The following is a 24,900-nucleotide window of genomic DNA, read 5'->3' on the forward strand; positions in this document are numbered from 1 at the left end:
GTTATAAATAAGGAATTTGTTTATAGCTAAGGTCAATTCCTTGAATTTTCTCTATGGCCAAGTCAACTTTCTAAGATTTGGGGAAATAGCCTATGTTAAATTCCTAGAAAATAGTGGTACAACGCATATTCTTTTTACTGAAACATAACAAGTAATAAAGTCAGAAGGATCTCAAATTGGTCTAATTTGAGGATACATTTTTTCCTTATATTTCAAAGAAACTGCATTTTATAGCATCTGTAATGCTTTTCAGAACAGCTTTCAAATGCCTCTGGAATTAAATAGTCAATAGATGGGTATAGTATAAATTATCGAAAACAGCAGCCTAAAGACAAACTTAACAGTGAGCATATTAAATCAGCCAGTCATAAGAACAATAAAAGAAAAATTTGAAAGGCACAGATTATGCCTTAAAGAACTTTAAAGATAACTCATCAGGTCTTACTCAGTATAATTAAGTACTGACAGTGCTGTGCCATTTTTGACTGATCATTAACACAATGATTTTTTCACTGTGGCCTCCCCAGGCAGTGAGATTTTTCCATGCAAATGTTTTCACATATTTTTCACTAGTGTTTTATCAAGCTCTTATCCAGCATCATATTGGCTGGTAGGAAGAGTGAGCAAGCATTATGTTACTAGATGTTAACATTTCCTTGGCAAAGACTCTTGAAATTTAAAGGTAAAGGCTTTTTAAAAACAATCAGAACACTATTAACTCTGAAGAAAAATGGAAAAAAAATTAATCTTATATTACCTATAATTGAAGGTGATATAATTAGAAAGAGGAAAATATCTCCCTTTTCTGATAAGGGAGAGAGGAGAGAAACCTGACAGATTATAAATTAATTAAGGAAAATCTGTAGGTCCAGAGTACCCAATAGTATTTTTTAAAGAAACAGATTGAGTAATTTTTAAAAAGTAATCAAATATAAAGTGAGTTAGGTTGTTAAATAGATGTCTTTTTATCACGGATTTAGAAACCTATTCTTTAAGACTTACCCACTTTCCCTAATTGAACCGCAAACATCCAAAATTAAGGTCTTAAAAATTTATCAGTTGAACCATTTCAAATTTCCTATTGCTACTGTAACAAATTACCACAACTTAGTGTCTCAAAACAGTGTGTATTTATTATTTTACAGTTCTGTCAGAGATCAGATGTTAGAAATCCAAAATGAGTCATACAGGGCTAAAATCAAGATGTAGGAGGTCTGGTTCCTGCCGGGGAGAATCCGTCGGTTCCGTCTTCTAGCTTCTACAGGCTACCAGCCTTGGCTAATGGCCCTTTATTTTGCAGAAAAATCTTCTTCTGCCTCTCTCCCTCTAAGTTTTATATTGTTTGAACTGATGCTTAATAATTTTACATCTTTAGGGGGGTCAGTGTGATATTTTGATACATGCATTCATTGTATAATGATCAAATCAAGGTTCTCAGCATATCCCATTACCTCAAACATTTTTCATTTCTATGTGGTTAGAACATTCAAAATCCTCTCTTCTAGCTAATTTGAAATATACAATACATTATTGTTAAATATAGTCATCCTACTGTGCAACAAAACACCAGAAGTTATCTGTCCTATCTAACTGTAAGTGTAGCAATGAGTATATTTACAAACCTCACCCCATCCTCCCTTTTCCCTGCTTTGTCCAGCCTCTGGTAACCACTATTCTGTTCTCTACTTCTGAGAGATCAACTTTTTTAGATTTCACATATGAGTGAGATCATGTGGTATTTGTCCTTCTGTGCTTGGTCTATATCACTTAATGTTGTCTTGGTTTATCCATGTTGTCACAAATGACAGGATTATCGGTTTTGTTTTTTGTTTTCTTTTGGCTGACTAGTATCCTGTCGTGTATATAATCCACATTTTCTTTATCCATTTATCTGCGATGAACACTTAGGTTGACTCCATATCTTGACTATTGTGAATAGTTCTACAATAAACATGGAGGTGCAGATATCTCTAAGACATATTAATTTCATTTCCTTTGGATATATACCCAGTATTGGGACTGTTAGAAATAAATCCAACAATTTACAGCCAACTGATTTTCTCCAGAACACACATTGAGGGAAGGACAGTCTCTTCAATAAATTGTTCTGGGAAAACTGGATCATGCCGAAGAATGAAACTAGATTCCTATCTCTCACCACTTATAAAAATCAACTCAAAATGGATTAAAGACGCGAATGTAAGATCTGAAACTATGAAACCACCAGAAGAAAACATAAAGAAAATGCTTCATGACATTGGGCTACGCAAGGATTTTTTTGGATAAGACCTCAAAAGCACAGGCAACAAAAGCAAAACTAAACAAATGGGATTATATCAAATTAAAAAGCTTCTGCACATCAAAGAAAACAATTGACAGAGTGAAGGGACAACCTACAGAATGGGAAAAAATATTCACAAACAATACATGTGACAGGGATTAATATACAGACTCTATCAGGAACTCAACTCAATGATAAAAAAACAAATAATCCAATCTAAAAGTGATCCAAAGTTTTAAATAGACAATTCTCAAAAGAGAACATACAAGTGGACAACTGATACATGAAAAAATGCTCAACATCATTAATCATCAAGGAAATGAAAATCAAAAACATAATGAGATATCATCTCACCTTAGAATGGCTGTTATCAAAAAGACAAAAAATAGCAAATACTGATGGGGAATGTGGAAAAGGAGGAACAATTATACACTATTGGTGAGAATATAAATTAGTACAACCATTATGAAACACAGTATGGAGGGTCTCAAAAAGTTAAAAATAAAACTACCATATATACCTCTCTTATAAAAACACTTGCGATTACATTGGGCACACTTGGATAATCCAAGCTCATTCCCCATCTCAAAGTCCTTAACTTAATCAAAACTTCAAAGTCCCTTTGCCGTAAAGGAACGTTTACAGATTCTGGGAATTAAGGTGTGATATTTCGGGATAGTTGTTCAGGTTACCAGAACTGTCACATGGTTTAACATACTATAATGTTATTTCAGATTTAGAAAAGAGAAAGAAACAAGGAAGTACATAACATATCAACTCTGCTGCATGTAAATCTCATGTGTATATTTAAAACTCACAACCAAGATTCAACCAAATGTGGAAAGTAGATAATAATAAATATTACCATTAAACTCTGATTACAAGGAAAAACACATAAAAATAAAAGCACATGAGGCAGATATTCTTAGGCTGTATTATGATATCTAAAGCACAAAATTTCCAAAACAAGATACAGGTCAGAAATATTTAAAAGCATGCTCTCAGATTTCAAAAAATATTAATTAACATAAGCATGTATCACATCTATAAAATTTCACAAGTAAAATTATGGTATTTGTTATATTGTCTCTTTCCTGGGCATACATAGGAAGAAACACTATTATGTGTTCTTACTTTGCAATTATACTCATTAGTTCATTGGCAAAGAGAAAGGAAAAAGATCATATGGTCTTAAAATTTTGGTCTGATTTGTACTTTCTAATCCATATTTTTTTATTATAGTATCATTTTTTATTTACATCTCATTTCTCTTAAACCACACACACACACAACAACACAAACACACGCTTTTCCTGAAAAAGGCACAGAAAAGAAAAGAATAAAGAAAGAAGATAGCAAAAAGCACAAAAACAATAAATGAAAAAAGAAAGGAAGGAAGAGGGATAGGATGAAGAGACAGAAAGAAGAGGAAAAAAAGGAGAGAAGAAAAAGGATGATAGATGAGAGAAGGCAGAAGAGTTTATTCTGTTTATGCTGAAGGTCAGAACTAGGACCTACATGGAAGTTATAAGATGTCAATGACTCCATGTGAGAGTTTTTCACAACTACAGATTTTCAAAAAGGAATGGATAGCCTTGTAAGGTACTGTGTTCTTTAATATAACTGCTGAAGGAAGCAGTGAATAATCAACCGTCAGGAACGTGTTGACGATTTTCTACACTGCTGAAAAAATGTATTAAGTGGCTTGTAAGCTCTATCCTAATACTAAGATTTTTATTACATAGCATCCACTATTGAGATTGTCATTGTCACAAACACATGTATGTAGCAGTGTCTCTCTCTCTCTCTCGTTCCCACAAAAACATGCATACACACACACACATACCACAAGCATGTACACATCCCAATAAATACTAATGTGCCTAGTATGTTCCTCAGATGGCTAAAATTAGCAATATTTAGTACAGTTTTAGAAAAATACATAATCTCATAACCCATATAATAAATCTTGATTAAAGTTTTAAAGTAAGACATATATCTAATAATTCATAGTGTGAATTTGAATAGTAGTATTAAAAATAAAAATAACATGTTCAAAGACAACAAGGATATTTATGACATTATTTCATTTCTTCTAGTTTTGAGCATATATTTTAATTTTGTGCATATTAAAACACTAAATTAGAGTTAATTTTGAGAGGCAGTGCAGCAAAAACATTAATTTTCCAACTCTTTCTTTACACTTGGAGTTAATATTGAAATTCACCTTCACAACCCCTCATTAAATGATTGATCAACCAACACCTCTGTGCTTTAGCTTTCTCATCTTTAAAATGGAGACAATCTCCATTCTATAGATTTGTGAGGTTGGAATAAGATAATATAATAAAAATTAAATCTTAATTGGGAACAAGATAGTTAACAACAATAATTTACTATTTCTTCAGGTATCTCCACATTGGCATAAGAAAATATAATTGTGAATAAGATCTGTTTGGCTAACTAATTCCCCTACATAATTTTTTCAAATTTTTGTTACCTAGTGTTTAGTAAACTATTTGAGATTCAGAAAATGTAGCAGTCAAAAAAGTTTATATTTAAAACCATTTTCAAGAATGTAGTAGTCTAGTCAACAATCATTTTTTTGAAGGTCAAAGCTAAGATTTTGAAGGCTTAAGAAAGGATGTATATCAGAAATACAATTATACTGAAAGCTCTACTGAATACATAATTTTTACTCAGGAAATGCAGCCCGAGTCTTCAAGTTGTTCCATCAGCCTCTGATCTTATAAACTCCATAAGATTATTTCTTTCCTTTTCTGCTTATTTCTTTCCTTCCCTTACTTTTTAGCATCAGAAGTAAAAGGCCAGGCGCAGTGGCTCACGCCTGTAATCCTAGCACTCTGGGAGGCTGAGGCGGGCGGATTGTTTGAGCTCAGGAGTTCGAAACCAGCCTGAGCAAGAGCAAGACCCCGTCTCTACTAAAAAAAAAAAAAAAATAGAAAGAAATTATCTGGACAACTAAGAATATATAGGAAAAAAATTAGCCGGGCATGGAGGCGCATGCCTGTAGTCCCAGCTACTCGGGAGGCTGAGGCAGTAGGATCCCTTGAGCCCAGGAGTTTGAGGTTGCTGTGAGCTAGGCTAATGCCACGGCACTCTCCTCTGGGCAACAGAGTGAGACTTTTTTTCAAAAAAAAAAAAAAAAAAAATTGTTTCCAACCTCTTCTGCTTTGATTTGTTAACTGTTTAAAAAGTGTGCTTAATGGATATTTATTCAGTTATTTTTAAAAACAATATGCTAATATGTACTATGGCTTAGAAAATCCAAATTATATAAAGCAATTTTCTCAATAAAAAAATTTAACAAAACCAAAAATTGTGCATGAAATGTAACAACTCTAATACAATAATATTGGAAATTTCAATGTCTAATGTTAGAGGAATGACCTGATAAAATATCAGCATATTTGGATATTTTTAATTAATAATTACATAGACTGTATCAAAATATGGAATGGGGTTTAGAATGTATTGGTCAAAATAAATGGAATTATTTAAAATTGTATATAGATTTTAAAATATGAAAGGAATGTGCAAAAGTGAAGAGAGTTTAGGGTGTAGCATAGTTATTGGACACTGAAGTCCATGTTTAAGTGAAAAATCTAGATAGAGAAGATATTTTTTAATTTCTGTTTTATAGAATTATAGTATAGGACTCATAAAATTTAGGTGATGTACCCACACAATTAATTGATCACTGGAGAATTGGAAATAGAAAAACAGTACCTATATTTTTATCAGTAGTCATTCTATTATGCTGTTGCTATAATTGAATTTCTTATAAATTTTTCAGGAATTATATTGCTGACCTGAGTGCTCAATAATTATGAGGCAAAATGTAATACACTGGTAATATTACTTTAGGACACTGTACATTAAACTGAAAATTAACCATAAGATTGTATACATGAAAAGGATATTTTCAAAAATTATGATGAATTGATATGCTTAAATCAACTTCTAATTTGTATGATTCACTTTAAAGTTATAATTTATCCATGAAGCACCATTTAATACATTATTACACTGTAATTCAAGAACATTAACTCAGTTCCCAACAGGGATATATTTATTAATGTTAGTTTATTAATAGTGAGTATGTTTCAGTTTAAATAGTGAATTATCTGAGCACTTTTTTCTTTTCATCATTAATTGTTAAAATTTAATTGGTGAAGTTGATTTGGGTAAAACTTTATGTAATTATATTTAAATATTCTTCATTTGTTATGGCAAAAATAGTACACATGGCTGCTATAGAAGAACATATTCCACAAACTGATATTTTATTTTGAATCACTAAATTATGTGCTGCTGTTACCCAAGTGTAGTTTCTCTGTCTAATGTAACAGTGAGCATGAATTCATTAAATACACACCGTCTTCCACCCACATTATTACTTGTCAACATGAAAGAGGAATATTTTTACCTAAAGCTTATTGGTTCTTTGTCTATTTATTATTTTTAATTGACACATAATACTTGTATATATTTATGGAGTACAGTGTGATATTTTGATACATGTATGCATTGCGTGTTAATCAACTCAGGGTAAATACCATATCTATCACCTGAAATATTTATCATTTTTTTGTATTGAAAACATTCAAAATCCTCTCTTCTAGCTATTTGAAAATATAAAATAGATTATTCTTGAACACACATAACTATAGTTACCCTACATGCTATAGAACACTAGAACTTATTTTTCCCATCTAGGTATAATTTTGTATCAACTAGCCAACCTCTCCCAATGCCCCCTCCCCTTCCCAATCTCTAGCAACCACTATTCTACTTTCTACTCCTATGAGTTCAACTTTTTTAGCTTCCACACATGAGTGAGAACATACAATATTTATCTTTTTGTGCCTGGCTTATTTCACTTAACATAATATCCTCCAGGCTTATCATTGTGGCAACAAATGACAGAATTTCATTCTTTTTTATGACTATTGTGAATAGTGCTGCAATAAACATGGGGCTTCAGATATCTGACATAATTATTTCCTTTCCTCTGGATATATATCCAGTAGTGGTATTACTGGATCATATGGTAGTTCTAGTTTTAGATTTTTCAAGAACCTGCATACTGTTTTTCATAATGGCTGTACTAATTTACATTCCTCCCAAAAGTGTATGAGTTCCATTTTCTCTGCATCCTCACAAGCATTTGTTATTTTTTGTCTTCTTGGTAATAGCCACTCTAACTGGGGTGAGATGACATATCACTGTGGCTTTGATTTGCATTTTCCTAATAATGCAGGAGGTTGAGCATTTTTTCATATACCTGTTGGCTATCGTATGTGTTCTTTTCAGAAATGTCTATTCAGATCCTTTGTACATTTTTAACCATTTTTTTTTTTTTTACTGTTGAGTGAGTTTTTAATATATATTGGATATCAATCCCTTGTTATATGAATAGTTTGCAAATATTTTCTCCCATTCTGCAGGTTGTCTCTTCACTCTGTTGATTTTTTCCTTTGCTGTGCAAAAGCTTTGATGTCATCCCATTTGTCTAGTTTTGCTTTGCTTTTGTTGCCTATGCTTTTGAGGTCTTTTTCATAAAATCTTTTCACAGACCAATGTCCTGAAACATTTCCCCAATATTTTCTTTTAGTAGTTTCATAGTTTTGTGTCTTATATTTAAATTTTTAATCCATTTTGAGTTGATTTTTGTACACAGTGAGAGATAGGGGTCTAGCATCATTCTTCTGCATATGGATATCCAGTTTTCCCTGCACCATTTTTTGAAGAGACTGTCCTTTCTCCAGTGTATATTTTTAACAATTTGTAGATATCAGTTGTAATTTGGCAGATTTATTTCTGAGTTCCATATTCTGTTCCATTGGTCTGTGTCTCATGTACCATGTTGTTCTAGTTACTATAGCTTTGTACCATGTGTTGAAGTCAGGTAGTGTGATGCTTCCAGCTTTGTTCTTTTTGCTCAGGATTGCTTTCACTATTTGGTGTCTTCTATGTTTTCATTCAGATTTGGGGATTATTTTTTTACTATTTCTGTAAAGAATGTCATTGGAATTTTGATAGGGATTGTGTTAAATATACAGATTCCTTTGAGTAGTAGGGTCATTTTAACTATATTAGTTCTTTCAACCCATAAACACGAGATGTCTTTCCATTTACTTGTGTCCTCTTCAATTATTAATACTTCAGAAGTGCTTTACAGTTTTCATTATAGAGCTCTTTCACCTCTTTGGTTAACTTTATTCCTATGTATTTTATTCATATTTATGGCTATTGTAAATGAGATTGATTTCCTGATTTATTTTTTATCTAGTTAGTTTATGGTATATAGAAATGCTACTGATTTTTGTACGTTGAATTTATGCCCCATATGTCCTCTATTTGTTTCTCAGTTCTAAGAATTTTTTTTTTGTAGTCCTAGGGTTTGTCTATATATAAGATCATGTCATATGCACATAGGGCCAATTTGACTTCCTCCTTTATAATTTGGATGCATTTTATTTCATTCTCTTGCCTAATTGCTCTGGCTAGGACTTCTAGTTATATGCTGAATAAAGCAGTCCCCCTAAAAACTGGCACAAGATGAGGGTGCCCCCATCACCACTTCAATTCAACATAGTACTAGAAGTCCTAACCAGAGCAATCAAACAAGAGAAAGAGAGAAAGGGTATCCAAATTGGGAAAGAGGAGGTCAAACTATCATTTTTTGCTGACAATAGGATCTTGTATCTAGAAAATTACAAAGACTACACCAGGAGACTCCGGGAATTAATAAATAAATTCAGCAAAGTCTCAGGTTACAAAATCAATGTACACAAATCAGTAGCATTTCTATATGCCAATAACAGTAAAGCTGAGGGTCAAATAGAAGTCTCAGTACCATTTACAATAGCTACAAAGAAAATAAAAGACCTAGGACTATACTTAACCAAGGAGGTGAAAGATCTCTACAAGGAGAACTACAAAAGGGCAAGAAATCGCAGATGACACAAACAAGTGGAAAAATATATCATGCTCATGGATGGGTAAAATCAACGTTGTTAAAATGTCCATACTGCCCAAAGTGACTTACAAATTCAATGTGATCCCCACCAAAATACCAATGTCATATTTCACAGATCTAGAAAAAATAATTCTATGCTTCATTTGGACCAGAAAAGATCCCAAATAGCCAAAGCAATCTTAACAAAAGAATAAATCTGGAGGCATCCCATTACCAGACTTCAAACTACACTATAAAGCTATAGTAACCAAACAGCATGGTATTGGTACAAAAATAGAGACATAGACTGATGGAATGGAATCCATCAGAGAACCAAGATATAAAATAATCTACGTACAACCAACTGATCTTTGACAAAGCAGACAGCAACATACACTAGGGAAAATAAGCCCCATTCAATAAATGGTGCTGGGAAAATTGGATAGGCACATGCAGAAGGCACATGCAGAAAAATGAAACAGGACCGCTATCTCTCACCACTTAGAAAAATTAATTCAAGATGGATAAAAGACTTAAATATAAGGCATGAAACCATAAAAATTCCAGAAGAAATGTAGGAAAAATTCTTCTAGATATCAGCCTACACAAAGAATTTATGACTAAGACCCCAAAGGCAATTACAGCAACAACAAAAATAAATAAATGAGACTTTATTAAATTAAAAAGCATCAGCACAACTATGAAAATAATCAACACAGAAAATAACCTACAGAATGGAAGAAAATATTTGCAAAGTATACATCCAATAAAGGGCTAACGTCCAGAATCTACAAAGAATTCAAACAAATCAGCAAGAAAAACCAAACCACCTATTAAAAAGCGGGCAAAAGACATGAACAGAGGCTTTTCAAAGAAGGTAGACAAATGGCCAAAAAACATGAAAAAATGGTCAGTGTTACTAATAATCAGAGAAATGGAAATCAATACCAGAATTAGATACCACCTTGCCCCTGATAGAATAGCTTTTGTTAAAATGCACAAAAACAATAGATATTGGCATGGATACAAAGAGAAATGAACCCATATACATTGTTAGTGGGACTGCCAATTAGTGCAATCTCTATGGAAAACAGTGTGGAGATTCCTCAAAGAACTAAAAGTAAACCTGCCATTCGATCCAGCAATCCCATTACTGGGTATCTACCCAAAGGGAAAGAAGTTATTGTATCAAAAAGACACCTGCACTTGATTGTTTATTGCAGCACAATTCACAGTTGCAAGGATCAACCCTGGTGCTCGTCAGTTCATGAGTGGATTAACAAGATGTGGTGTGTATATACAATGCGTGTATATATGGTGTATATATCCAATTGCCTCCCATCCCCTAAGAGTAACTGTTGTAATTATTTTTTATTCTTAGGTTTATCCTTATATTGTTATTATCCATTTTTCTTCACTTTATCTTTTTCCTTAAATAACTTCATTGTAGTATTTATAGATAGCCATAATTCCTTTACAACTTCATAAATTCTCCAGTGGATGCAGCATAGTCTTTCAACCAATTCGTTATTGATAGACATTTAGATTACTACAATATTTACAATAAATCTCACTAAATAGTCTTATAGATGCATCACTTTGAGTTTATGCAGAGGGTCTCTGGGAGAGATTCCAAAAAGGCAAAGTATAAATGAATACATAATTTTCCTTAAATTATTAGTATCCATTCATAAGAGATGTGCCATTTTGCATTTCCACCAACAATGTATCAAAGTGTTTTTTGTTGTTGTTGTTGTTTTGAGACAGAGTCTCACTCTATAGCCCTGGCTAGAGTGCAGTGACGTCATTGTAACTCATTGCAACCTCAAACTCCTGGCCTCGAGTGATCATGCTGCCTCAGCCTCCCAAGTAGTTGGAACTACACATTCCACCACTCCCAGCTAATGTTTGTATTTTTTGTAGAGAGTTGCTCTTGATCAGGCTGGCCGGAAGTGTTTTTTATTCCCACAGCCTAGCCAACAGACTAGATTGCCAAATTTTTGGCTTTTTTTCCAATCTGGTAGATGAAAAATGGTATCTCAATATAGTTTAATTCGGATTTTTTTTTAATCTGTGAGTTTTAACTTCTATATCAAGCACTATTGTTTTTAAAAATTAGAATACTTGAAAACTATTTTGTGAAAGGTACAAAGAAAATCTATGATGTGTACATTTTAGTTAAATATGGGAAGTTTAACACAAGGTTCATCAGGATTGTGTTAAAATAATGTTATATAGGAAAATAAGATCGACATGATTCTGAAAATAACTTCCACATTTAAATATTTACATTTTATTAAAATGTCACAGAAACCATGCAAAAGAAGTAATCCTCATATTTATAAGCAATAATTTATTGTAATTATAAAGTTATTGATATAAACTTTTATAAAGTACTAAGATGTCTTGAGAAAGAAAGGATTATAAATTATCTTGTAACTTCAGAATCTGGGTGTTTTTCTGTAGGTAATTAAGAATTGATAAAATACAGGAGCCAAGTATATTGTACTTCATGTCATAGTTTATGACCAAAGCCAGTTTGAAGAAAACTGTCTTCGTCTAATAAGACCAAAGATGATGAGTTCTGGTCTTTACTCTTGGAATATTTGAGTTTTTCCTATTTTCCCTAATAGTGTTTCTAAATATATTTTAATACCTTATGTGGATTTAATTGCACAGATCCTAAGGCTATCTTAATCTGGCATCAACAATTTGTGTCCTCTTCAACAAAAATAATGTTTTCCTTGAAAGAGAAAATATTAAAGGATTCTGGAAAATGATTCCTGACAATTAATTCTTAGTTATTTTCTTTCCTTTCAGCACCATCCCTGATAGGTATGGTAAGGAAGGACTGGGCATCCCAAAATAGCATTGCCCTATCATGGCAAGCACCTGCTTTTTCCAATGGAGCCATTCTGGACTACGAGATCAAGTACTATGAGAAAGTAGGTCTTACTTGGAGCTTCCTAAAAAACTACATATATGTATATATTGAGCATGTCGTTATACTATATTATTTTATTTTAAAACCTGTTCTTTGGCCTAACCTCACACCTGCTGTTTCTTTGAAACCTCTCCAACTTACTATTGTGTCTATAATTTCTTAATTAATTTATCTTGTTTTATGTCAGATTAAACTAGAAGATGCAACATGTTCATCTCTTTCATGATCCACTCTAGGGAGTTTTATAATACAGTAAGAAATAATAATTCCTTTAACTTATAGTTTGATTGCCATGGAATTGTTTCTAAAATTCACTTGGGAAGAAATTTTAATATTGAATTACTATAACCTAAAGCAACTTTGATTAGCACATATCCTTTGCCAATGAGTTTAAAGTTACAGTACAATACAATTTGAAAAGTATGATTAAGGGATAAATGGACATAGCTTATGAATTAAACATTTTCTTTAATAATACATTCAGGTCAGCTATTTTATTTTATAAGAAGCTAACAAGAAAAATTAAGCTGATACAGCAACTGTTCACCCTCATTTCCATTTTTGTCTTTTAAAATTGTTCTCAATTATCATATTTCCTTAAATTATATACTTTCTTATGTTTATTGTATTATGTTCTTTCTTTATGCTTTTTACCCCTATTTCTTACCATTATGATATATTCTTGGCAACAATATCACAGTAGATCACATAGTCAATTCTGTAATCCTACTTCTAGAATATTGACAAAAGGGAGCAACAAATTTAAAAAATTAAATGCAAAAATCATATGTAATTTCCAGTGGTATACTACAATAAGAGAACACATCTTGCATTTCTATAACTTAATTTTACTAGAAACAAAGGATAATCATACACCCCTGTAATCCTAGCACTCTGGGAGTCTGAGGCAGGAGGATTACTTGAGGACAGGAATTCGAGATCAGCTTGAGTAAGAGTGACACCTTGTGTCTACCAAAAATAGAAAAAATTAACCAGGTGTGGTGGCACACACCTGTAGTTGCAGCTTCTCGGGAGGCTAAGGCAGGAGGATCACTTGAGCCCAGGAATTTGAGGTTGCAATGAGCTATGATGACACCACTGCACTTACCCAAGGAAACAGAGTGAGACTCTGTTTCAAAATTAAAAATAAAAAAGGAACATCATAAAGAAATTTAGGTTTCCTTTGAAGAAATATAAGGCAAGAGGAGAAATAGCATCCTAATATCTTAGTTTATTTTGTGCTGCTATAATGGAACACCATACACTGGGTTATTTATAATAAACAGAAAACTATTGGCTCATGGTTCTGGAGATTGGGAAGTCCAAGATAGAAGAACCAGCATCTGATGAGGAACATGTTGGTTTGTCATCCCATGGCTGAAGAGGAAAGAAAGAGTTAGAGAGGCAAAAGGCGCCCAAACTCATCGTTTTATGAGGAACCCACTCCTGTAATAATAAATCCACTCCCATGATAAAAGTATCAATCCATTCATGAGGACAGTGCCCTCATGGACTAATCATCTTTTAAAGGTTCCACCTATTAATACTATTGCAGAATAAATTAAATTTTAACATAAGCTTAGGAGGGGACAAACGTTCAAACTGTAACACCTGCCTTTCTTTATTCTACTGTTTCTCAGTAAATACAGGTTTGGTAAAGGGAAAGGTAACTTAGTAGCATAGCTGTAGTCATTTTTGGCATTGTAGTAATTTTAGCATTGTGTAGTCAATGAAAACTGTCATTATCATTAACTGACATGGATAAATCCATGGCCTAAGAAAGGAGAAATTTACTGAGTATAAATTGGATTACAGATTCTGCAAATTAGCCTGGCTAGTACGTGCTCAGAAATCCGTTGAGCTAGCCTTTCAAATGTTACAACCTGTAGCATGCTGTCACAAAAATTATATGTTTTCAGTCTACTAGTTTAAATAGATCTCTAGTGCTCAAAATTTATGATTATTTAAAAAGCAATGCACACAAATATGCAAGTCACTTTTCAGAATCCAAATATTTCTCTGTGTCTTATAAAGGTTACATTTAACATAAAGAAAAATTATTATCTCTTTTTATAGTCATTTATACCTTACATGTTTGAGTTTGAAATAATTTGCAATATTTCCAAGTAAGGACAAATCATACAGATTCAATAAAGAGGGAACTGTGGTCATCTAATCAAATTTGTAGAAATCAATAAGATCTAAACAATAGTAATTAACATAATATTCATGTTTATTCTTAGATGTGCAACATTTGGCATTATTATATAAATTCTGTTTTATTGATGGAATAGACAATGTTATGAAGGGGTTTACTTGGTAAGAAAATGGCAATAATCCAGTGGTAATGGACTAAACATGGAGGTAGAAGCCAGGGATTTCTAATTCATGTTCTGACTCTGACTCTCATTATGCTTGTGGCCAGGTAAAAGTCAATTAATCTTCCTATGTCTTAGACTTCACATTTATAAAGTGAAAATAAAGATATGAACCCTCTTGGTTGGTGGCAAAGATTAATTATAAACAGACCTAAAGATGAAAAGCACTAAATCAATATTAAAAATCATTTAAGCAAGCATTGGGGAAATATTTGGCAAATAATACAACATAGAATCAGAAAATAATAGCATGTGAATTATGTACAAACTAAATAATTATCCTTTCACACATAAATACACAATGTATGGGCAACCAATCAAAGACGTTAGAATATCAAAACCTTTCAGAGAGAATATAACATGATTGACAACATTAAAATTTGTTCCTACTATGACTTCAAATTCTAGCTATATATTTTACATATCTATATCTATCAAATGATTTCTCATTTCAAGCAAAAAAAATTATAATAACTTACAACTAGGGCAACTTACAATGAACTTCAGTTAAAAGTGCTAATTTCTTTCTTTATTAGGAATCTAAATATTATTCAGTAAGAAAAGCAAGATACAAAGAAGTATATATACATGTGATCCCATTGTGAGGACACAAATACTCCCTCCTGTGTGTTGTAGGGGAGAAGACATAATTTCTTTTCTTTCCCTTTTTAAGTTCTTAGTTGAGACACACAACTGAAACAAAAGTCAGATTAACAACAGCAACAAAAAGTAGTTCACTAATGTGTGCCATATCCATCATAAGGGAGGGGCCTCAGTTGAAAAGTATTTCTCTCTGAAGGCAGGAGCGTGGGGGCCTTGCTTCAAAAGTATTTTATTGAATAGGGCATCCTTTCCCCAGTGTATGTTTTTGTCTGCTTTGTCAAAAATTAGGCGATTGTAGCTATACAGTTTTATTTCTGGGTTCTCTATTCTTTTTCCATTGGTTTATGTTTCTACTAGAAAAAAATCGTATTTTAACAAAGAGCCATAAATCCTATATAGCGACAAGACAAAGAAGAGAGTTTCTTCAGACTTCCAAAAATGGGAAAACGTGGGAAAGTAATTTTGTAACAATAGTGAATTCTGCCCCTAGATCCTCTGGTGCCCACTGATGTCCCTGAGCTTTGTTTCGGAGCTGATAAGCTGCTATTATAAAGGAGTCCATCTTCAGGTGGGAAAGGCAGAGAGTAGGGGCAGAGTGCACCCCTGCATTTTAACCATCTTTTCTAGCTCAATAACCTCCAGTAATTTAGGGAGGACTATTTTGGTTTCCTTTGGCATATATTTTTGTATGATTATGTAAGTTTAGAGAAATATAGAACAGAATAGGATGCACACCAGGCTGTTTCAAGTGTTGCCTGTTTGGGAGGGTGGAGGCAGAGATGCTTGGACAGAAGCAGGGAAGAGAGAGGGAGGTAGCAAATACAGGTAAATATTAATATGGCTGGATGGATCCTAAATAGCTTTAGTATTTGTCTTTAGTAGTTGTCTTCCCAAAAGCAGACCCTGAGACAAGTATTTTTTGTACAAGTGATTAATTAAGAAAGCTCCTAGGAGTACTGGTAAGAGAATGGGATCAGAAAGATGGTGAAGGAAGGTGCCAATCAAAGTCAGTGTGACCAAGGGAAGCTCTGGATTCTAACTTACATCTCAGAGTTTATTTTATGGAGACAAAGAAGCTGGACTTCCCTACCTGGCTACAGGCATTACTGGAAGTTCACATATGTCATGCAGAAAAAAAATCTTAGGCACTTCTGGTTCTCTGTACATAGCTCCAGCAGCCCAAGTTTAGGTGTCCTATAGAAAGTCAGTTGCGGGTACAGCTTTAAAAGGCAAAACACACAGACAGAAGCTGGAGGATGGGAACAAGAACAGGTAAAAGTATTAATAATTCGAGCTGATATGCTAAAGCACCAACTATTAACTAAGATAGCTAAATGATTGAAAAACTACTAGAGAATTAGTCTTTGGCTCATGGTAATACTCATATTCTCTTCAGTCTTTAATATCAGTGCCATGGCATTTAAACCTTGCATTTCCTTTTAATCAAAGTTACTCTGTATTGCTATACCCATAATTAATCCACAAAGATCAATATTTATATCACTCTCTAAGGAATTTATGCTGTTTTTCTGAGTTTCTCATTGTTTTAAATGCATTATTCTGTAAATCAGGAAAAAAGTTAAGCTGCTTGGAATGTGAAGTGTCTACATATATCTGAGGTAAAACAACATGCTATTGTTACCAGTGACCTTTTCTCAGAGAATGTGATATATTAGAAAAAATCACTGGTCTGAGTGTTGAAAAATTTGAGTTGACTCCGACCTTAGTTTTCTTGGTTCCGTTTTCTCATCTGTAAAATAAGGATCTAGAAAGATAATCTCTTACAGTCCTAGCTACTTTCAAATGCTAATATGTTTGTTTTTATACTGTTATGTAGCTATATTATTCCATTGTTATTGCATCCATAACATAACTGTAGTTTTCCCTTTAAGTCTAGTAAAATGAAATACACACACATTTTAAAGAATACTTCACCACAGGCATCAGTATTCTTCATATCATAATTATATATAAAAATTAAGACTGTGTTATCATTGTCTTCTATGGAGGGGGGATGTCTCTGTGTCAGCTATGTGTGCATAAGAGTGGTATTTAAGAAAGGAGACATATTGCTTTGCTGGTTATAATTAGTAAAATATTCCCTATTCAGTTAATTATACTCCCCAATTTTTAGTTATTTTTATTTTTTCATACTCAAATGGCCTTTCATTTTCCTTTAACTCAAGTGAATACAGTTTGAATATGAAAGGCGTTTTAATAAGGAAAGTCACATATAAATTATAAAAAAAAATTCTATTATTTAATTAACTAACGATTTTTTTTCTCCAAAAACAGAGCCTACTACTCTTAGAATCAGGGAACTAAGACATCATCTGCTCCCAAATTCTCAGTCTTCACTCTCAAAATGATACAAACCCTCTTGCAGACACAAAATATCAAATATCCCATTGAACAGCAAACCTACCATTTGTCTAATTCATTTTTTTTTTTTTTTGCTGCCATAACAGAATACCTGAGGCTGGGTAATATATAAAGAACAGGAATGTGTTTCTCATGGTTCTAGAGGCTGGGAAGATGCAAGGTGCCAGCAGGTTTGGTGTCTGGTGAGGGCCCCATCTCTGCTTCCAAGGTGGTACCTTGAACAGTGCATTCTCCACAGGGGGAAATGCTGTTCCTCACAGGGCAGAAGAAGGGGAGGGTATGTGGTGGGCAAGAGGGGGCCAAACTGGCCCTTTTGTAACAGCACAAATCCCACCCATGAGGGTGTAGCCTTCATGCCTTCATCACTTCTTAAGGCCTCCACCTCTTACTACTGTTATTATGTTAATACCAATTAAATTTCAACATTAGTTTTGGAGGGGAAAAATATTCAAAACATGGCTCCCTTCCCTTATCTCTATTCACTTTCTCCTTTCCCTTTTTTGTTCACGTTCTTAATTTTTCCTCTCTTCCCCTCTTTCACCCTGTCCTCCCTCCTCTTCCTTTTTTTCCTGTTCTTCTTTCTCTTGCTTCTTTATTCTCTTATTATTTTGTTAGTCTGGCTGGGTTGCTATAATAAAAATCCATAAACTGTGTGGCTTATAAACACAGAAATTTATTTCTCATAGTTCTGGAAACTAGGAAGTGAAAGATCAAGGCGCCTGCAGATTCAGTGTCTGGTGAGGGCCGGTTTCCTGGCACAGAGGCAGTTGTCTTCCCACTGTGTGTTCACTGGCCAAAAGGGAAGGGAACTCCACCCCTCATGACCTAATCATCTCCCAAAGACCCCACCTCCTAATACCATCACCTGGGAGGTTATTATCATATTTTAACATATGAATTTTGGGGGGACATAAAGACTCAGACTTTGGTGATTATATTTATCAAAATTATTCTTGATTAGGGTTATTTATGTTTGTATCAGACTCTCCACTGGTTTGAGTTCCTGAAGAAAGGAGATTATTTCAAACCTCAATCTGTACCTAATATAGCTATTTCCTTTCAATCATATAGTAGCTGAATTAGTAAAATTCTCTTTGTTCAGAACTCATTCTTAGGAAATTGAGAAGTCATGTAGCCCATGTAAAAACACCTCTAACAACTTGAAAAAAAAAAAAAGCAATACTTAAAGCCTTTCTGTTTCTACCCGTTTATAAGAAAGACTCATACATCAGCAGAGAAAACATTCTGTTAATGTAAGCTCATGAGGGCAGATTTCCTTTGTTCACTTTCGTATTCCCAGTGCTCAGAAAGGCACATAGCTAATAATTCATAGACACGAATTGTTGACCAATTATATGCCAAGTTATCTTTTAAGTGTTTTGCATGGACTAAGCAATTTAATCCTAATAAGAACCCTTTGAGGAAAATACTACGACTCTTCCCATTTTACAGATGAGGAAACTAAGGCACACGTAGGCTAAGTAACTCTACCAAAATCACACAGCCAGTAAGTGGTTACCTTGCAACACAGTGGATTTCTCAGAAAAGTCAGTGCTTTCTGCTGATGCTGATTTTCTAGGTTCCCTGAGGCCAAACACTCCATTAATCTCTGATGCCATTTTGCATCTGTAAAATGGCAGGAATAAAACATACCTATCTCACCAGGGCGTTGTATAGCTCCACTAATTATCAACTGGTAGCTCATTTTGCAAACATGAATCCCCCATAACAGTTCATTATTCTTATACCCAGTATTTAAAGACACTGCGACTCATAAAGTCTTTTCCTCAAAGTGCTCTAGTTAATTTTTACTACAGTCAGCACTTTTTAGATTTTTTTTTTAAAGAAAACTCATCATGAGAAAGGAAGCATTTCTTATATACAAATGGTCAATAATTATTTATATAAAATACTGAGTTAATATAACTTGCCAGTGTTTCACCTAATTCACAGATTATAGAAAAAAGCTATCTAGGAGCATTAATTAAAACATATAATTTCATGACACTGAAAATAGTATATTATTAAAAATGTGAAGAGATTTGTGAAAAGCTTTTCATTATGGGAAATATTTTTATTACTCAGGGATGATTTAAAGTGGCATCTTTTGAGAGAAAGCTGAAGTCTTTGTGTCTTTTCTGAAAGTAATATATTCTTCAATATCATGTTTTACATGATATATCTCTTCCTTCCTCCCTTCCCCTCTTATTCTACTTCCTCAAGATATTTTTTTCACAGATAATAATTCCATAATTATCTCTCATTTTTCTAAATATATATAATCAGTAAATACTAATTTTTGTGTTAAAATATATGAAGCAATTATTGTAGCAATAATCAACATAAGAAAGAAAAAAATCCTTCCTTCTTACACAATATACATTCCTCATTTTCTTTTGTAGTATTTCCTTCACTTAGGTGTTTGCCCAAGGGAGGAAGAGAATTTTCTCTTCACTTCCAGGAATGCTACTCTTACCTACATCCATTATTTAGGTACAGAAACACATCTCCTTTGTTCTCTGCATCCTCCTTCCCCTATGACCATCTAACTGGTATGTTTTTGTAAATCTTAATGTAAACTTGCATATAAATCTAAACATGGTTGTTATACAAGGAACTAAGAAATATGATTGAGGAAAGTGCATATGGATTGCCTGGATCATGTGGGGATCTTGCTGAAATGCAGATTATGATACAGTTGCTTGGGCTGAGCTGACGAATTGAGGGGGGGTAAGATGAGATCTTGCATTTCTAACAAACTCCTATGTGATGTCATGGTCCAAGCACCATGCTTTGAATTGTGAGTCTCTAGAGGCCCTGCTTCTCTTTCACCTCATTTAATCAAATGTGGATAAAGGGGAAAATAATCACACACCCCTAAACATACACATGCACTGATATTACTGTATCTTTATAATTGGCTAGGACAAAGGACCAAGTCAGTGTCAGATACAGTTCAGTGTTTCTAATAGGATCAGCAAATTCCTGAGCTGGTAAAGAAAGTTTTTGTGTTCGTTCTTTTTTTTTTTCCCCATAATTCCTTTTTGTTGCAATGTCCACCACAGAGAAATTGGATACGAGAATTTTGTACCAATTAAAACAACATTACCTGAAAGAAAATGGACATCAAGGGAATTTACTGATAAAACCACTCATCATAAAGATTTCATACCTAATTTCCATGTTGTTCAGCAAACATCACACTCTCTGTGGCAGCCCGTCTGGTTTAGTGAGCCCAGAGAGTCCCACAGTGCCTGGAGCAGAGATTCTCATAGTAGCAAGCCTGGGACTGGTGCCAGTACCTCATCAACAGCAGCATCTGTATGTTATGAGCATATCAAATAGAAAGAAATTAAAAATATATTTACACCATTACATGGAGTCTGCACACGTCTACTAACTACCTTTAAAGTGTCTCATTTTTTATAAAGTTATACTATCTTTGGTTTTGGATTTGTTCGAAATTATAGAAGCTGTATTTAGTATGTTAAAGATTTGGTACATCCAAGAAAGGCGGGAGGGAGTTGGTAAAACTAAGTGCTCTGAATAAACTTCATTCAAACTTTTGAATATATTCTAAGAGAAAAGAAGTACTGTTCCATCCTAGTCTCGTGGCTAGATCCCTATAAAAAAACAGATTAGCAAGAGAAAAGCATATGAATGTATTTCATATAAGTTTTACATGACATGGAAGCCTTCATATATCAAAACCCAGATAAACAGAAAAACCTGTATATTTTTATGATGAGGTTTGATGACGAGTGAACAATCCTATAGAAGTATGATTAGACAAATGAGTTATGATCTAATGGTAATAAACTGGAGGAACTTAGTAAGGCCCGTTCAGATTCTTTTCTGTGTCTCTGTGTCTTTGGAGATAAACATGTTCCTTTCCTCTGTGTCTTTGGAGATAAAGATGGGGGTCTTTTGACCTGCTTCAGCAGAGAGAGCAGGAGGTCAAAGAGTGATCTTCCTGCTTCTCCTCTTTTCTCAAATGCCAAGGTGCCATATTTTGGGGTAGCATGTCCTGAACCCTATCAATATCTAATGTCATAGACTGAAGTAAAGATTATAAACATAGTGAGCATCAAAAGTTTATGTACTGATTTCCAAGAGCAATAAAACAATACCCTCTCCACTACTCAGAGGGCTTGGGATTCTTTCGGTAGTATGTAGTCACCAGAATTGTGGTCCTAGCTCTCTTTTTGTATACAGCTGCACATTAATCACACTTCTGCTAAATTTCCATATTTCAGTCAGCTCTAAATTTCACATTTTAATTCAATTTTACATCCTAAAGTTATAATCAGTTGTTTCTATATTCTTGTTAGTATATTTGTTCAATTGCTTCCTCATCCCTTCCCTGAATTCCATGTCTTTATCACTTTTTTGATGAGGTTAGAATAAATTATTTTCCAATTCTGAAATTCCATGATTGAATAAGCTTATTATTTTATTGTGTCTTGCTTTGCTTGCAAGGCGATAGAAAATAACCAGGTAAGACCAATGAAGGAATGAAAGATTTGAAGTTTTCAATGAAAATGTCAAATATAAAATGTATGTTTTTAAATTACAGAGAAGTATATAAAAGACATAATGAAAGAGTAATTAAGTTTCCTTAACAATCTGGAAATCTACATATTTTACCACCAAGTTTTGCATTTCTAAGAAAAGAAAAAAATACAAAGCTATTTAAAAATGATTAACTACTCACATAAAAAAATTTCCACCTCCTCTTAAAGAATCCTTATTATTTAAAGGGAAGAAAATAATGCCATGTGGCATATAGGTTGGGAGTATAGAGGTTATTACCTACAATGATAGATTACCAGAAGATTACAATGTCCCTTTAAGTAAGCAGGGGGGTGGGGGAGGGGGTGGGAGAGAAATACTAGGAACTATTCTAAGTAAAATGTTTGGACTAATGCCCACCAAGAATTGGAGTAGCCTTGGAATATGCAAAATTAGTATTTTTCTGTTATTTTCTTTCAGAAAATTCCTTCAGGGGTGTAACAAGGACACAAATTCAAACTTCCTCTAAATTTCTGATCTAGTTTGGTGAAAATCAAACAAATGAAAATCCCATAAACAGATACCATTTTTTTAAAATGTAACATTGCCTTGAATTCAAATTACAGTCAGCCTTCAAAGAATCAGTGGAAAATGTAAATATCATGTTGCTACTTTTGAAAGCCAAATGTACAAAGCAGCTATCTAACTTTCCATCCTAATATTTTAGAAGACCAAATACTGCTATATGATACCTAAAGATAAATCTTACCAGATTTTCTAATACAAATTTTCAGATAAGGGCTGCCAACTAGGTCATGTTATCTAACCTTTAGCAAGTTTTCCCTTGATTACTGGCTTTACCAAAGTGTTGACTGAGTCATATTCCCTGGAAATAAATGCAAGATTTGCTCATTGCAAATGCAGTAAAAAATACAACCATATTTTTGCCTATTCCTTAAATAATTTTCTTTTGGGGCTACAAGTACAAATATAATTACCAATTCATAAATGCACATTTTCTTTTCTGATATAAAATTGCTGCTCTCTTTAATCTGGCACTTAATAAGAAAATCTATAAATTGAACAAAGATACATTTATTTCTTAGGATTTTGAAACCTATAATTGTATGAAAAATTGTGAAGTTTATCTTGAGCGATTTCCTAAAGAAGATGAGGTGTCTTTTTATAGAGTTATATTGTTTGGCTTCATTTTTCTTCAGGGATTTATTAGAAAATCCTAATACAGAAAATATAGATGATATAGAGGGCAAGGCAGAGTAGCAAGTTTTCTTGGTATCCTATCAGAAATTTAATTGAGTTTCTTCCTAGATATATTCCATTCAAATAAATGCTTCTGTGAAAAGTGTGTGTGTATGTGTTTAAATTGTACATTTTAAATACAAAATTTACTAGGTTTTATAGCTTTCAAAATATTAATATATTATAAATAAAATGCAATCATTTAATAAAAATTCCCTTAAGAAACGTGAGCTACTCTGTGCCTCTTTTATCTAAGTTGATTTGCAGATTTTTACTGCCAAAAAGGAAGTCTAACATCCAAGATTAGTAGTGTACGCAGAGTTAGGAAACATGGATTGAGGAAACCTTTGTTTACTGCAAGGCCAAGATCTGATTTTGTTGGATAACTTAGAAATCAAATAAAAAATGAGTCGAAAGCTAAAATGTTTGCATGCTTCTCATCCTTGAAACTACTTTTCTGCTCTTGAACAGAACAAAAGTTAGTGAACAAAATCTTGGTGTTAATACCTTAATTGGATTATGAAAAAGAAAAAATATAGTAATAATTACTGATTGCACGTCACCTATGTTAACTCATTTAAGACAAGTTAATTAGCTGCTAGCTAACTGAGAAGCACCTATCTACTTAACGATTACCAGTTAAATTTTAACCAACTGACAAATTAATAAGAAACTAATAAAAATATATTTGGATATTGATAGAACATTAAAAATGACTAGACTATTGATTATTTCATTTTTCTTATGTTTCTAATTTAATTTTTCGTGACTCTAACAAATTCGCATTAATATTTATGAAATAAAGTATCTGACACATAAGAACAAAAATGTGCTATAAAATCATAAACCAGTTGAAATAAAATAACTGGATAGTTCTATTATCAACTCTGTCTGTAACTAGTTGCAAACTTTGCGCAAGCCCTTAAACTTCACTTTGCTTTAATTTCTGCCAACAAGCTCCTCTTCAGCTCTTTGAGAATCAAAGCAAGTAATTATCTATCAACTTATAGTGGATTTTGACAGACCTAGGCTTGGGTTCAGAATCTAGGCTTTAACACTATAATTAGTTGTGTGACCATAGGCAACTAGTCATATTTTCCTAAGCCTAAATTTTCTCATCTGTTAGGAGAGAAATGATGATAACTATATAAGCTATTATGATGAATAAATTAAATGAGACTTTTAAATGTAAGTCATTTCACTTCCTGGAGAAAGTAAGCATTTAATGCATATACTCTACTAAAATTGATATTAGTATCAGTATCAGTACCATTTGGAGTTTTTATCACTATTCCACTCCTCATACAGAGGGTCCTTTAAATTTTGTCACCCAAATACCATCTTACCGAAGCTGCAAGCATGATCACCGAATTATTGCTATTCTGTAGATGACATAGTAATATGTTAAATAGATGTAAAGGCAATAACTAACATGTAAACTGCAGAGCAGAACCAGTTTCTACATTTAAAACTACTATCCATATCACTATTAACCAATAGATTGATAATGTTATTTTAACTAAAGTTTTAGTATGAGCATGCAATAATATTTTAT

The 24,900-nt window shown here is 33.2% G+C and overlaps 1 protein-coding gene across 1 annotated transcript in view; it reads left to right on the plus strand.

The window, feature by feature from the left end:
- EPHA6 (EPH receptor A6) overlaps nt 1-24,900 on the plus strand; it is a 1,195,443-nt gene that overhangs the window by 748,495 nt on the left and 422,048 nt on the right. Inside the window, exon 8 of the mRNA XM_012652800.1 lies at nt 12,087-12,211. Within this exon, the coding sequence (XP_012508254.1) occupies nt 12,087-12,211 (125 nt within the window). The remainder of the gene's footprint in view (nt 1-12,086; nt 12,212-24,900) is intronic.

The sequence above is a fragment of the Propithecus coquereli genome, unplaced genomic scaffold (assembly GCF_000956105.1).
Source record: "Propithecus coquereli isolate 6110/MARCELLA unplaced genomic scaffold, Pcoq_1.0 Scaffold40, whole genome shotgun sequence".
Classification (NCBI taxonomy): domain Eukaryota; kingdom Metazoa; phylum Chordata; class Mammalia; order Primates; family Indriidae; genus Propithecus; species Propithecus coquereli.